Source organism: Astyanax mexicanus, chromosome 18, assembly GCF_023375975.1.
Source record: "Astyanax mexicanus isolate ESR-SI-001 chromosome 18, AstMex3_surface, whole genome shotgun sequence".
Lineage (NCBI taxonomy): Eukaryota > Metazoa > Chordata > Actinopteri > Characiformes > Acestrorhamphidae > Astyanax > Astyanax mexicanus.
In genome coordinates this window covers 35,193,024-35,206,362 of record NC_064425.1, presented here as the reverse complement: position 1 = coordinate 35,206,362, position 13,339 = coordinate 35,193,024, and the positions used below count along the sequence as shown (strand labels likewise).

Genomic DNA, 13,339 nt, shown 5'->3' with positions numbered 1-13,339 from the left:
CCTGACTGCCATTAGGTACCGAGATGAGATCCTCAGACCCCTTGTGAGACCATATGCTGGTGCGGTAGGCCCTGGGTTCCTCCTAATGCAGGACAATGCTAGACCTCATGTGGCTGGAGTGTGTCAGCAGTTCCTGCAAGATGAAGGCATTGAAGCTATGGACTGGCCCGCCCGTTCCCCAGACCTGAATCCGATTGAGCACATCTGGGACATCATGTCTCGCTCCATCCACCAACGTCATGTTGCACCACAGACTGTCCAGGAGTTGGCGGATGCTTTAGTCCAGGTCTGGGAGGAGATCCCTCAGGAGACCATCCGCCACCTCATCAGGAGCATGCCCAGGCGTTGTAGGGAGGTCATACAGGCACGTGTAGGCCACACACAATACTGAGCCTCATTTTGACTTGTTTTAAGGACATTACATTAAAGTTGGATCAGCCTGTAGTGTGTTTTTTCACTTTAATTTTGTGTGTAGCTCCAAATCCAGGCCTCCATTGGTTAATAAATTTGATTTCCATTGATGATTTTTGTGTGATTTTGTTGTCAGCACATTCAACTTTGTACAGAACAAAGTATTCAATGAGAATATTTCATTCATTCAGATCTAGGATGTGTTATTTGAGTGTTCCCTTTATTTTTTTGAGCAGTGTATATAAACATTGGTGCATAATCAGTGATATTTGTGCAGATAACAAAATGCTGTATAGGTTATATTTGGCCAAACACCACATCTATCATGCTCCAGGTTAGAATAGTTGGTAAAGATGTCCTCCAATCACTTACCAGTGACTATGAGCTGCCTCTCTGAGCTGACGGTCGCTGCATCATTGCTGGCAATACAGGTATAGTTGCCATTGTGTTTAAGGGACACTTTGGAGATCTGAAGTGAGCTCATGAACTCTTTAGTCTCGATGGTGACGCCGGATGTGCCGGACACAATCTCCTGGCCGTCTTTGCGCCAGGTGATCCGGATGGGCATATCTCCAGAAGACACCACACATGCTATGTACATCAGCTTACCAATGGAGGTGGGGGGAAAGTCAAAGGGCTGGATGAGAGGGGGAACTGGAAGGGGTAATAGAGAGGGGGTGAAGAAGAGAGAGAGAGAGAGAGAAAGATGGGTTTAGTTTTATAGTGCAGAAGGTTGATATGTATACCTCTCTATGATCTGCAGTGTAATCTCCTCCTCCCTTCGTCCCACACGCACCACCTCTCCGTCCCTCCAGACCATAATAGCTGCTCTAATTAGAGCCCAATTGGCATGGGGAATAATGGTGCTGCCATGGAAACGGAGGTGGGGGGCTACACTGGAGACATCTGGGGGATTTAATCTGGGGCTCGTTAAAATTCAGCTAATTAAATCAGAGACATGACAAGACAAGTAGCACACTATACTGCCTTCACACTGGAGCCAGTGTTCTCTTGTACTCCCATGAACACACGCACACGCACACGCACACACTACAGATCTTACAGCTTTGCATCAAACACTAAAAATCATGGACACAAACACTAACAAAACGAATCAAGCAAAGCCTATTAGCAATGTTCTTGGCATTGAGCTTCCTGATCTTGGGCAAGGAACAGACTCGTCTTTAAAACATTAAAAAGCGTTCAAGCATTTGACCTATTCCAACTTGTTTTAAAACACACACAAAGCAAACATGCAGCATAATTAGGATAGTACCTCTGAGGTACTTTCATGATCAGAGCTGAGGGAAAATTATGAGTACATTCATGATTTGAATAGCACTGCTGAGGTAAATTCATGATTAGAACAACACTACTAATGTTCTGTCCCAACTAAACGTTAAACTGGCTGGAGCTATTCAGTTAGACAGACAGCATACAGTAGAGAGTTCAAACTCAAAATCTTTATTTCTTCTCTCTTATCCTGTTTTGTAAAACTGAAATAAACAAAGGAAAAATATCAATTTCTAAACCACCAAATATACACTGGTTCAGTATAACATTACTGAGATAGCTACTACAAAATTAACTAATCTCACATACGTGTACACACACAGCTCTATCTAAATATTTCCAGAGAGCTAGTTACCTTCATGTAAACAGATTAGCATACAGGCTAATAGAGTTACCTTTGATTTCAAACATTTTACAGCTTGTTTGGTCTATCAAAGTAACTAAAACAACATATATTCAACTCAAAAAGACAATGTAACTGAAAAAACGTCAAAATGAGCAACTTACAGGCATATGTGGGCCAAGATTTCACCGGGAGAAAACAATGACTGACTGTACTGCTGGATGGTCAGTTAACAACTAAACAAGTTTGAGTTGAGGCTATACTGTTACTAACTACGCCACTAGGGGGCATTAAAACCATGTAAACTGCCTCAAGTTTCTTATTTAAAGCTATACCAGCACAACTAAGGTGAATTTATAAATAAAATAGCACTGCTTAGGTAAATTTAAGGTTAGAATAGCACTGCTGAGGTACATTTAAGATTATAGTAGCAACACTGAGATAAATGTATCATTAGAAGAGAATCGCTGGGGTAAATACATGATTAGAATAGCAGACTGAGGTAAATTCATTATTAGAGTTGCACAGTGGAGGACAATTCATGATTAGATTAGCACAGCTGAGGTGAATTCATGATTAGAGTAGCATTGCTGAGGTAAATTCATGATTAGAGTAGCACTGCTAAGGTAAATACCAGGATAAGAATAGCACAGTTGAGGTAAATTCATGATTAGAAGAGAAGTGCTGGGGTAAATACATGATTAATGTAGCACTGGTGGATACATTTAGGATTAGAATAACAATGCTAAGATAAGTGCCATGATTAGAGTAGCACTGCTGAGGTAAATTCATGATTAGAACAGCACTGCTATGTGAATTCATAATTAGAAAAGCCCTGCTGAGGAAAAATTATGAATATAATGGCACTGCTAAGGTACATTTGTGATTAGAGTTGCACGGTGGAGAAAAATTCATGATTAAATTAGCACAGCTGAGGTAAATTCATGACTATAGTAGCACTGCTGAGGTAAATTCATGATTAGAATAGCATCGCTGAGGTAAATTCGTGATTAAAATAGCACTACTGAGGTAAATTCATGATTAGAGTAGCACTGCTAAAGTAAATACCAAGATAGGAATAGCATAGTTGAGGTAAACTCATGATTAAAAGAGAAGTGCTGGGGTAAATATATGATTAATGTAGCAATTGCTGGATAAATTTGTGATTAAAATAGCACTGCTGAGTTAAATTAAAGATTAGAAAAGCACTACTGAGGTAAATGTAGGACAAGAATAGCACTGATTAGGTAATTTCATGGTTAGAATAGAAGTGCTGACGTAAATCCATGATTAAAATAGCACTACTGAGGAAAATTTAAGATTAGAATAACAGTGCTAAGATAATTACCATTATTAGAGTAGCACTGCTGAGGTAAATTCATGATTAGAGTAGCATCGCTAAAGTAAATTAGTGATTAATTAAGCACTACTGAGGTACATTTAGGACTAAAACTGCACAGCAGAGGTAAATTTAGGATTAAAATAGCACAGCTGAGGTAAACTAATGATTAGAGTAGCATTGCAGAGGAAAATGCATGATTAGAGAAGCATCACTAAGGTAAATTCAAGATTAGTGTAGCACTGTCAAAAGAAATTCTTGATTAGAAAAGCATCGCTGAGATAAAATTAATACTAAAAATAGCACTGCTGAGGTAAATACCATGATAAGAATAGCACAGCTGACGTAAATGTATGATTGAAATAGCATTGCTAAGGTAAATTCATGATAACATTAGCACTGATAAGGAAAATTCATGATTAGAATAGCACTGCTGAGGTAAATTTAGGATTAGAATAGCAATGCTGAGGTAAATACCATGATTAGAATAGCAGAGCTGAGGTAATTTTATGATTAAAGTAGTACTGCTGAGGTAAATTTAGGATAAGATTAGCTCGCTGAGATAAATTTATGATTAGAATAGCACTGCCAAGGTAAATTTATGATTAGAATTGCAATTACGAGGTAAATTTAGGATTAGATTAAACTGCTGAGGTAAATTCATGATTAGAATCGCCTGCTGAAGTAAATTAATGTTTAGAGTAGCACTGCTGAGGAAAATTCCTGTCTAGAATAGCAGTGCTACGCTAAATGCCATGATTAGAATAGCACTGCTGAGGTAAATTCATGATTAGAATAGCACTGGTTAGGTAAATTTAGGATTATAATAGCACTGCTGAGGTAAATTCATGATTAGAATAGCACTGGTGAGGTAAATTTAGGATTATAATAGCACTGCTGAGGTAAATTCATGATTAGAATTGCCTGCTGAAGTAAACTAATGTTTAGAGTAGCACTGCTGAGGAAAATTCATGATTAGAATAGCACTGGTGAGGTAAATTCATGGTTAGAATAGCACTGCTAAGGAAAATTCATGATTAGAATAGTAATGCTGAGGTAAATCATTATTAGAGTAGCACTGCTGAGGAAAATTTATGATTAGAGTAGCACTGCTAAGGTAAATACCAGGATAAGAATAGCACAGTTGAGGTAAATTCATGATTAGAAGAGAAGTGCTGGGGTAAATACATGATTAATGTAGCACTGGTGGATACATTTAGGATTAGAATAACAATGCTAAGATAAGTGCCATGATTAGAGTAGCACTGCTGAGGTAAATTCATGATTAGAACAGCACTGCTATGTGAATTCATAATTAGAAAAGCCCTGCTGAGGAAAAATTATGAATATAATGGCACTGCTAAGGTACATTTGTGATTAGAGTTGCACGGTGGAGAAAAATTCATGATTAAATTAGCACAGCTGAGGTAAATTCATGACTATAGTAGCACTGCTGAGGTAAATTCATGATTAGAATAGCATCGCTGAGGTAAATTCGTGATTAAAATAGCACTACTGAGGTAAATTCATGATTAGAGTAGCACTGCTAAAGTAAATACCAAGATAGGAATAGCATAGTTGAGGTAAACTCATGATTAAAAGAGAAGTGCTGGGGTAAATATATGATTAATGTAGCAATTGCTGGATAAATTTGTGATTAAAATAGCACTGCTGAGTTAAATTAAAGATTAGAAAAGCACTACTGAGGTAAATGTAGGACAAGAATAGCACTGATTAGGTAATTTCATGGTTAGAATAGAAGTGCTGACGTAAATCCATGATTAAAATAGCACTACTGAGGAAAATTTAAGATTAGAATAACAGTGCTAAGATAATTACCATTATTAGAGTAGCACTGCTGAGGTAAATTCATGATTAGAGTAGCATCGCTAAAGTAAATTAGTGATTAATTAAGCACTACTGAGGTACATTTAGGACTAAAACTGCACAGCAGAGGTAAATTTAGGATTAAAATAGCACAGCTGAGGTAAACTAATGATTAGAGTAGCATTGCAGAGGAAAATGCATGATTAGAGAAGCATCACTAAGGTAAATTCAAGATTAGTGTAGCACTGTCAAAAGAAATTCTTGATTAGAAAAGCATCGCTGAGATAAAATTAATACTAAAAATAGCACTGCTGAGGTAAATACCATGATAAGAATAGCACAGCTGACGTAAATGTATGATTGAAATAGCATTGCTAAGGTAAATTCATGATAACATTAGCACTGATAAGGAAAATTCATGATTAGAATAGCACTGCTGAGGTAAATTTAGGATTAGAATAGCAATGCTGAGGTAAATACCATGATTAGAATAGCAGAGCTGAGGTAATTTTATGATTAAAGTAGTACTGCTGAGGTAAATTTAGGATAAGATTAGCTCGCTGAGATAAATTTATGATTAGAATAGCACTGCCAAGGTAAATTTATGATTAGAATTGCAATTACGAGGTAAATTTAGGATTAGATTAAACTGCTGAGGTAAATTCATGATTAGAATCGCCTGCTGAAGTAAATTAATGTTTAGAGTAGCACTGCTGAGGAAAATTCCTGTCTAGAATAGCAGTGCTACGCTAAATGCCATGATTAGAATAGCACTGCTGAGGTAAATTCATGATTAGAATAGCACTGGTTAGGTAAATTTAGGATTATAATAGCACTGCTGAGGTAAATTCATGATTAGAATAGCACTGGTGAGGTAAATTTAGGATTATAATAGCACTGCTGAGGTAAATTCATGATTAGAATTGCCTGCTGAAGTAAACTAATGTTTAGAGTAGCACTGCTGAGGAAAATTCATGATTAGAATAGCACTGGTGAGGTAAATTCATGGTTAGAATAGCACTGCTAAGGAAAATTCATGATTAGAATAGTAATGCTGAGGTAAATCATTATTAGAGTAGCACTGCTGAGGAAAATTTATGATTAGAATAACAATGCTGAGTTAAATACCATGATTAGAGTAGCCCTGCTGAGGTAAATTCATGATTAGAATAACAATGCTGAGGTAAATTCATGATTAGAATAACAATGCTAAGGTAAATTCATAATTAGAATAGTCCTACTGGGGTACATTTAGGATTAAAATAGCAATGCTCAGGTAAATTTAGAATTATAATATCACTGTTAAAGTAAATTTATGAATAAATTTAGAATAGCACTGCTGACGTAAATCCCATAATTAGAATAGCACTGCTGAGGTAAATCCCATGATTAGAATAGCACTGCTGAGGTAAATCCCATGATTAGAATAGCACTGCTGAGGTAAATCCCATGATTAAAACAGCACTGCTGAGGTAAATCCCATGATTAGAATAGCACAGCTGACGTAATTTTATGATCAGAGTAGCATCACTGAGGTAAATTAATGATTAGAATAGTACAGATGAGGTAAATTCACGGTTAGAATAGCACTGCTTAGGTAAATACCATGATTAATATAGCACTGCAGAGATAAATGAATGGTTACAATAGCATTGCTGAGGTAAATTCATGATTAGAATAGCCCTACTAAGGTAAATTTAGGATTAAAACAGCAATGCTCAGGTAAATTAAGAACTATAATATCACTGTTAAAGTAAATTTAGGATTAGATTAGCTCTGTTGAGGTACATTTAGGATAAGATTAACTGCTAAAGTAAATACCATGATTAGAGTAGTACTGCTGAGGTAATTTTATAAGAGTAGCGCTGCTGAGGTAAATTCATGATTAGAACAGCAGTGTTGAGGTAAATTTAAATTTTTAAGATCACTACTGATGTAAAGTCATGACAGAGAAGCACTATTGAGGTTAAATTAACATTACAATAGTACTGCTGAGGAAAATTCATAATTAAACTAGCTTCGCTAAGGTAAAATCATGATTACAATAGCACCACTAAGGTAAATACCATAATTGCAATAGCACTGCTTAATTTATAAATAAATTTATGATTAGAATAGCAACGCTGAGGTAAATTTATGGATAGAGTAGCACCACTGAGGTACATTCATGGTTAGAGTAGCACTACTAAGGTAAATTCAAGATTAGAATAGCAACGCTTAGATAAATACCATGATTAGAGTAGCATTGCTGAGGTAAATTCATTATTGGAGTAGCACTGCTGAGGTAAATTCATAATTAGAGCTGTGCTGATGAGGTAAATTCATGATTACAATAGCACAGCAGAAGTAAATTCATAATTAGATTGGCAGTGTTGAGGTAAATTCAAGATTATAAGATCACTGCTGATGTAAATTTATAATAAGAGTAGCACTCGAGGTACAATCAACATTACAATAGCACTGCTGAGGAAAATTCATGACTAAAGTAGCTTCGCTGATGTAAAATCATGATAAAAGTAGCAGTGCTGAAGTAAATTCATGATTACAATAGAACTGCTGAGGTAAACTTATGATCAGAATAACATCGCTGAGGTAAATTCATGGTTAGAATAGTACCACTAAGGTATATTCAAGATTAAAATAGTAAAGTTGATATACATTTCATCATTAAAATAGCATTGCTAAGGTAAGTACCGTGATTAAAATAGCACTGCTGAGGTAAATACCATGATTAGAGTAGCACTGCTGAGGTAAATTCATGATTAGAGTAGCACTGCTGAGGTAAATTCATGATTAGAATAGAACGTTTAAGGTAAATTCTTAATTAGAATTGAATCGCAATGGTAAATTCATGATTAGAATAGCTTGTTTGAGATAAATTCATAATTAGAATAGCACGTTTGAGGTAAATTCATAATTAGAATAGCACATTTGAGGTAAATTCTTGATAAGAATAGCACTGCAGAGGTAAATGCAGTACTAAAATAGCAGTGCTGAGGTAATTTCATGGTTAGAATAAAAGTGCTGAGGTAAATGGTTGATCATAGTAGCTCAGCTGAGGTAAATACCATGATTAGACCAGCGCCGCTGAGGCAAATTCATTATTAGAGTAATATCGCTGAGGTAAATTCATGGTTAGAATATCACCACTAAGGTAAATTCAAGATTAGAATAGTACCGTGTAAATACCATGATTAGAAAGTAACACTGAGGAAAACTCAGGATAAGAATAGCACTGCTGAGGTACATTTAGGACTAGAATAGCACTGCTGAGTTAACGTTATTGCTAGAATAGAAGTGCTAAGGTAAATGAATGATTATAGTAGCACAGCTGAGGTAAATACCATGATTAGAATAGCACAGCTGAGGCAAATTCATTGTTAGAGAATGTATGATTAGAGTAGAATAATTGAGGTATATTCATGATTAAAGTAGCACTGCTGAGGTCAATTTAGGATTAGAATAGCATTGCTGAGGTAAATTTATGATTACAACAGCACTGCTGAGGTAAATGCATGATTAGAATAGCATAGCTAAAGTAATTTGATCATTTGAGTAGCACTGCTGACATGCATTCATGATTAGAATAGCACAGCTGTAGTAAATTCATAATTAGAGTAGCACTGCCGAATTAAATACCATATTTAGAATAGCATCGCTGAGGTAAATTAATGATTAGAATAGCATTGCTGAGGTAAATTCATGATTAGAATAGCACTGCTGAGGTAAATGTAGGATAAGTATAGTGCTGCAGAGGTAAATTTAGAATTAGATTAGTGCCGCAGAGGTAATTTCATGGTTAGAATATCATCGCTGAGCTAAAATCATGATTCAAATTCAAAGTGTAGGATTAGAATATCACTAAAATAATTTAGCCTAACTTTAGTATTGCTGGTAATATTGCATGGCCAAGTCCTCATGCACTTACTTTAAACAATGTTGCATTACTACATGTCATCTCAACCCTTAAACAACCATTCAGTAAAATAGCAAGAGTAGTATGAGACAGCCCTGTTTATATTTTGTTTAAAATGGAGCTATGCGTTGTTCTGCATTTCTGCAAGTTTTACAATGAATAATCTAGTAAAAACAGTGGAGGTTGTTACTGTAGCTAATAAAGGGGATAAACTCCTAATGAATACATTTGATTTTAGCAGAAATGTATTGATTGAGCAGGTGAAGCATGTGGCTTTTACTATACGTTACTTTTTTTGTTGAGCTCTACTATAGTCTAACATAAACGATTAAGTAAGTTTTAAGTAAGTTTAAAACACTATATTTTTCAAATCATCTGCAGCAGTCCCAATTTTTAGTTAATCAGATGTGTGTTAGAACTAAAGAGACGCTGAAAGAACAAAGTGAAAAAGTTAAAGATCTATAAAAGACCATTTTAGATGGAAACCACTGATCTCAGCAGACCCGAGGGAGATGTTTGATATTTTTGCTAATAGTTCAATTGTGTTATAAGGTTCCAGGTGTAAATGGCTTTAACAATTCTCTCATACTGGCCACAGAATATTCAACATGGCACCTCATGGCACAGAACTCAGCAGAATTGTTGCTTTTCACAAAATTGACCTAGGCTATAAGCAGAAAGATGTTTTCCTATAAAACACCCTAAAACTGGTTTACAGCAAGATGACTGACAACAGAACAGGTTCCACAGGTACACTCTTTTGTTGGATAATATATAATCAATACCACATGCTTCCACATCACAACAGTGGCAAACAAAGATGGTGCAGGTCTCCTGAGTGGTTCAGGTCTGAGGAACAATGCTGAAATATATACTAACCTTTCACAGTGACATAGACGGTCTGGCTGATGGATAGCTGTGGTTGGATGAGCACACTGCACAAATACGCCCCCTCATCCATCCCCTTCTGCACATCGCTCAGCTTCAGGGTGCCGTTCTCGTACACCACCTGCCGATGGTTGTCCGGCAGTAGCATGCCATCCTTGTACCACTTGATGGAATAGTAAGGATAGCCGATCACACGGCAGTTGATGAAGGTATTGCGGCCCGCCACCGCTGTGATGTTCCGCATGGCCCGTATACTTGGAGGACCTGAGATGGAGAGAGAGGGAAAAGTTGTGGCAAGAGGAAAAAGGGCAAAGTAAAAGAGGCAGAGAAATAGAGAGTAGGAGGAGAAGGGTTGGAGGGCAGAAACAGGGGCATTGAGACGTGTAGAGAAAGAAAGAGGTGGTAGAGAGAAATTGTAAAGGAGTTGAGCATTTAAATGGAAGAGGGGAAAAAGGATGTATAAGAGGGAAAGAAATAGAGAAAACAGAGAGGGCAAGACAGATGAAAAGAGGATGAATGAGTGGATAATGGAGAATGAGCAGGAGTTAGAATGTTTTTTTCTTCCAGAACATAATACATAATGTGTGCGCATGTGCTCTGTCTGGACCTGTGCCAGTGAAGTTTATAACTGTGTACAATACTATAATTAAATTCACAGTAGTATTTATAAATATGAATATAAAACATTTGGCATTTACTCCTGAGACCCAGGGGGAAAAAAAAGTTTTAACATTACATTTTTTAGCATTCAAAAATTACCTTCTATATATTCTTTATTATATGATCCTTGGAGTGGACAAGTCTTGGTGTGAGAATGTAGGGGTTATGTAATGGTTTTATATTTATTTGCATGTTGATTTTTTGTTTTAATTATCCCAGGTTCACAATACACGATTTTAGTTTTCCATTCGCCGACAGTTTTTAATGAGCTCTGAGGCAAATCGGGCACCTATCTGCACCTGCTGTAAGACATTTGCTGAGCGGTTACCGAGTGATCGCAGACGAATTACAGATGCACGGCAAATTTCTGCCATTCTAAATATCTGATCTAGTCGGTGACTGGGAGTCAAGAGCAGCAGCTACCTACAGCCAATGGGATTATGTAGAAGCACATCTTTTATATGGCAGGAGGTGTTTGTGAAGAGTCTGACCACTTTCTGTTTACACTATTATATCAGGAAATAACTGTTAAACTCTAATAAGAAAGCCTGCGAGTGAGTCTTATAAGATGTAAAATAGTGACCAACTACTTGAGTATTTTTTTTTATTTTAGAAAGTAGAGTGTATTTTATGAAAAAATAAACATGTTTTACACGGTAAAGACATCTTTGCTACTCATGCCTGAGTTACAGCTAAAGCACATTTAAAACTTTTATAACTTTTAAAAAGCTTCTGATATATTTTATTTTAATAAGATTTGATGACTAATTAAACTCTCTATGGCATGCTGTTGGCCCCAGCCGACAAAACATATTTTTATCATTTGATAAAATGGCCCCATATTGCTAGGCTGATTGTCCCACCAATTCAGCTGTTGGTCATTTGTATATTTATTCTTATTTTTTTGTGTATTTATCTTTATTTTGTTATATTCTAATTTTATTGGGTTCTTTTATTTTGTTATCCTTTTTTATCTATATACCTATTTTAATAACAGCTCTTGAGTGTAAACTGGATCGTGAGATCACAATTTCGTTCCACCTCATGTACCACATGTGATGCGAATAAAAATAAAATCTACTTGAATCCTTGATTTCCCTCATCACAAGTAATACCACAACACCAGAGGTGGAAAAAGTGCTGAAAAATTGTAATTAAGTAAAAGTACCTTTGCTAAAATTCTACTCAAGTAAAAGTAAAAGCACCAATCTAAAAATCTACTTGAGTAAAAGTAAAACAGTTTACAGTTCATTATTATTTTTTAACTTGCCATTGCTATGCTTTATCTGCTATTTACATGTGTTTTTTTTTTACATTCACGCAGATTGTTTACAGTTTCCAATAAAAAATGAAATATCATTAAAAACATGAAATCTTACAAAAAAAAAACCTGTTGGTCGGCGCATGCGCAGCGCTGTAAAGAAGCACATATTAATGGGTAGCATAACTCGACAGAACACCGGTTCCCCCGAGCACAGCTGATTCACAAAGCGTCTCTCCCGCTAACCGTAATAAACACTGCTGGGAAAAGTTCAGCTGCGCTGCCTGAGGCATTTCTCTCACTACCAAGACTTTCAGAAAGGTAAACTCAGTTTGTGGATGCAGGTTAAGAATGTAACATAGCGCAGCCCCATTAACTTGTTAGCTAATCTAGGCAGATTGATATGTCTCAGTTTAGTTCAGCGTTATTTAATGTCTAAAAGGGATCCATATAATCCATGATAATTAGCTGAGGTATTTAGGTTATATTTGCCTCAATCACTTGTTAACATCGCGCCGACAGACGCATTTCAGTGAATTTAATATGCTATTAATTTAGGCATTAATATACGTTAGTTAATTTATTAACATACAGGATAACAAACACCTTTCGTCTCCATTAAATCTGAATTTGCTTAGACTGTACAATTTTTAATAAAGGGATTATTGTGCTGGATATTTTACTAAATACAGAAGATTGTAGCTGCATATGAATAGAGATTACTGGTCTTTATAAAGTAAATCCACAGCTAACCAGTGAATTTAGAATAAACATATAACTTATCACCACATGCTTTCCCAGGGTTGATGTGGAAGTTTTGAAAGCTGACAGCTCTGTCCGGCGGGGCACGGTTTGCATTGCATTTTGCACATATTGCCTCATTATTCCACGTGCCAGCATCCATGCGCCAACGTTTTTTTTTTAATTCAGACAATTGTTTTTATTCCCAGCATTTTATTTTTACTCAGTAACGGGGAGTTTTCCAATGTAGCAAAGTAAATTACTTGTGTCAAAATGTACTTGAGTAAAAGTAAAATGACCAATTTTAAAACTACTTTAAAAATTACAAATTACTCATAAAATCTACTCAATTACAGTAACGTGAGTAAATGTAATTTGTTACTTTCCACCTCTGCACAACACAAAGAGAGTGAAGACTAGCAAATGCCTCCTCTGACACATGTGAAGGCAGACTCCACTGTCTGGTGGTGCTGCAAAGATGAAAATATGGCCATAGAGTTAACTGATTTTGCCTATAAAGACTATGCTACAGCGGACATTGAATGAAAGCTGTGGTTAAAATTACTGTACTTTCTTGATATTGTACAAAATGTAAGTTATAAATCTCATTTTAAAGAAAAAAAAATTACTAATAGCAATGGAAACAAAATTGCTGAAAAA

General features: G+C 36.1%; 1 protein-coding gene across 5 annotated transcripts in view; it reads right to left on the bottom strand.

Annotated features, from left to right (window-relative positions):
* LOC103037339 (Down syndrome cell adhesion molecule-like protein 1 homolog) overlaps window positions 1–13,339 on the bottom strand; it is a 181,231-nt gene that overhangs the window by 40,197 nt on the left and 127,695 nt on the right. For 4 of the 5 annotated variants that reach the window (XM_022675689.2, XM_022675691.2, XM_022675694.2 and 1 more), the window contains exons 8-9: window positions 10,009–10,281; window positions 784–1,065 (exon numbers count right to left, since the gene is read on the bottom strand). In XM_022675689.2, the coding sequence (XP_022531410.1) occupies window positions 784–1,065; window positions 10,009–10,281 (555 nt within the window). Of the gene's footprint in view, window positions 1–783; window positions 1,066–10,008; window positions 10,282–13,339 lie in introns of those variants that run through there. The other variant, XM_049467379.1, reaches the window with a different exon arrangement.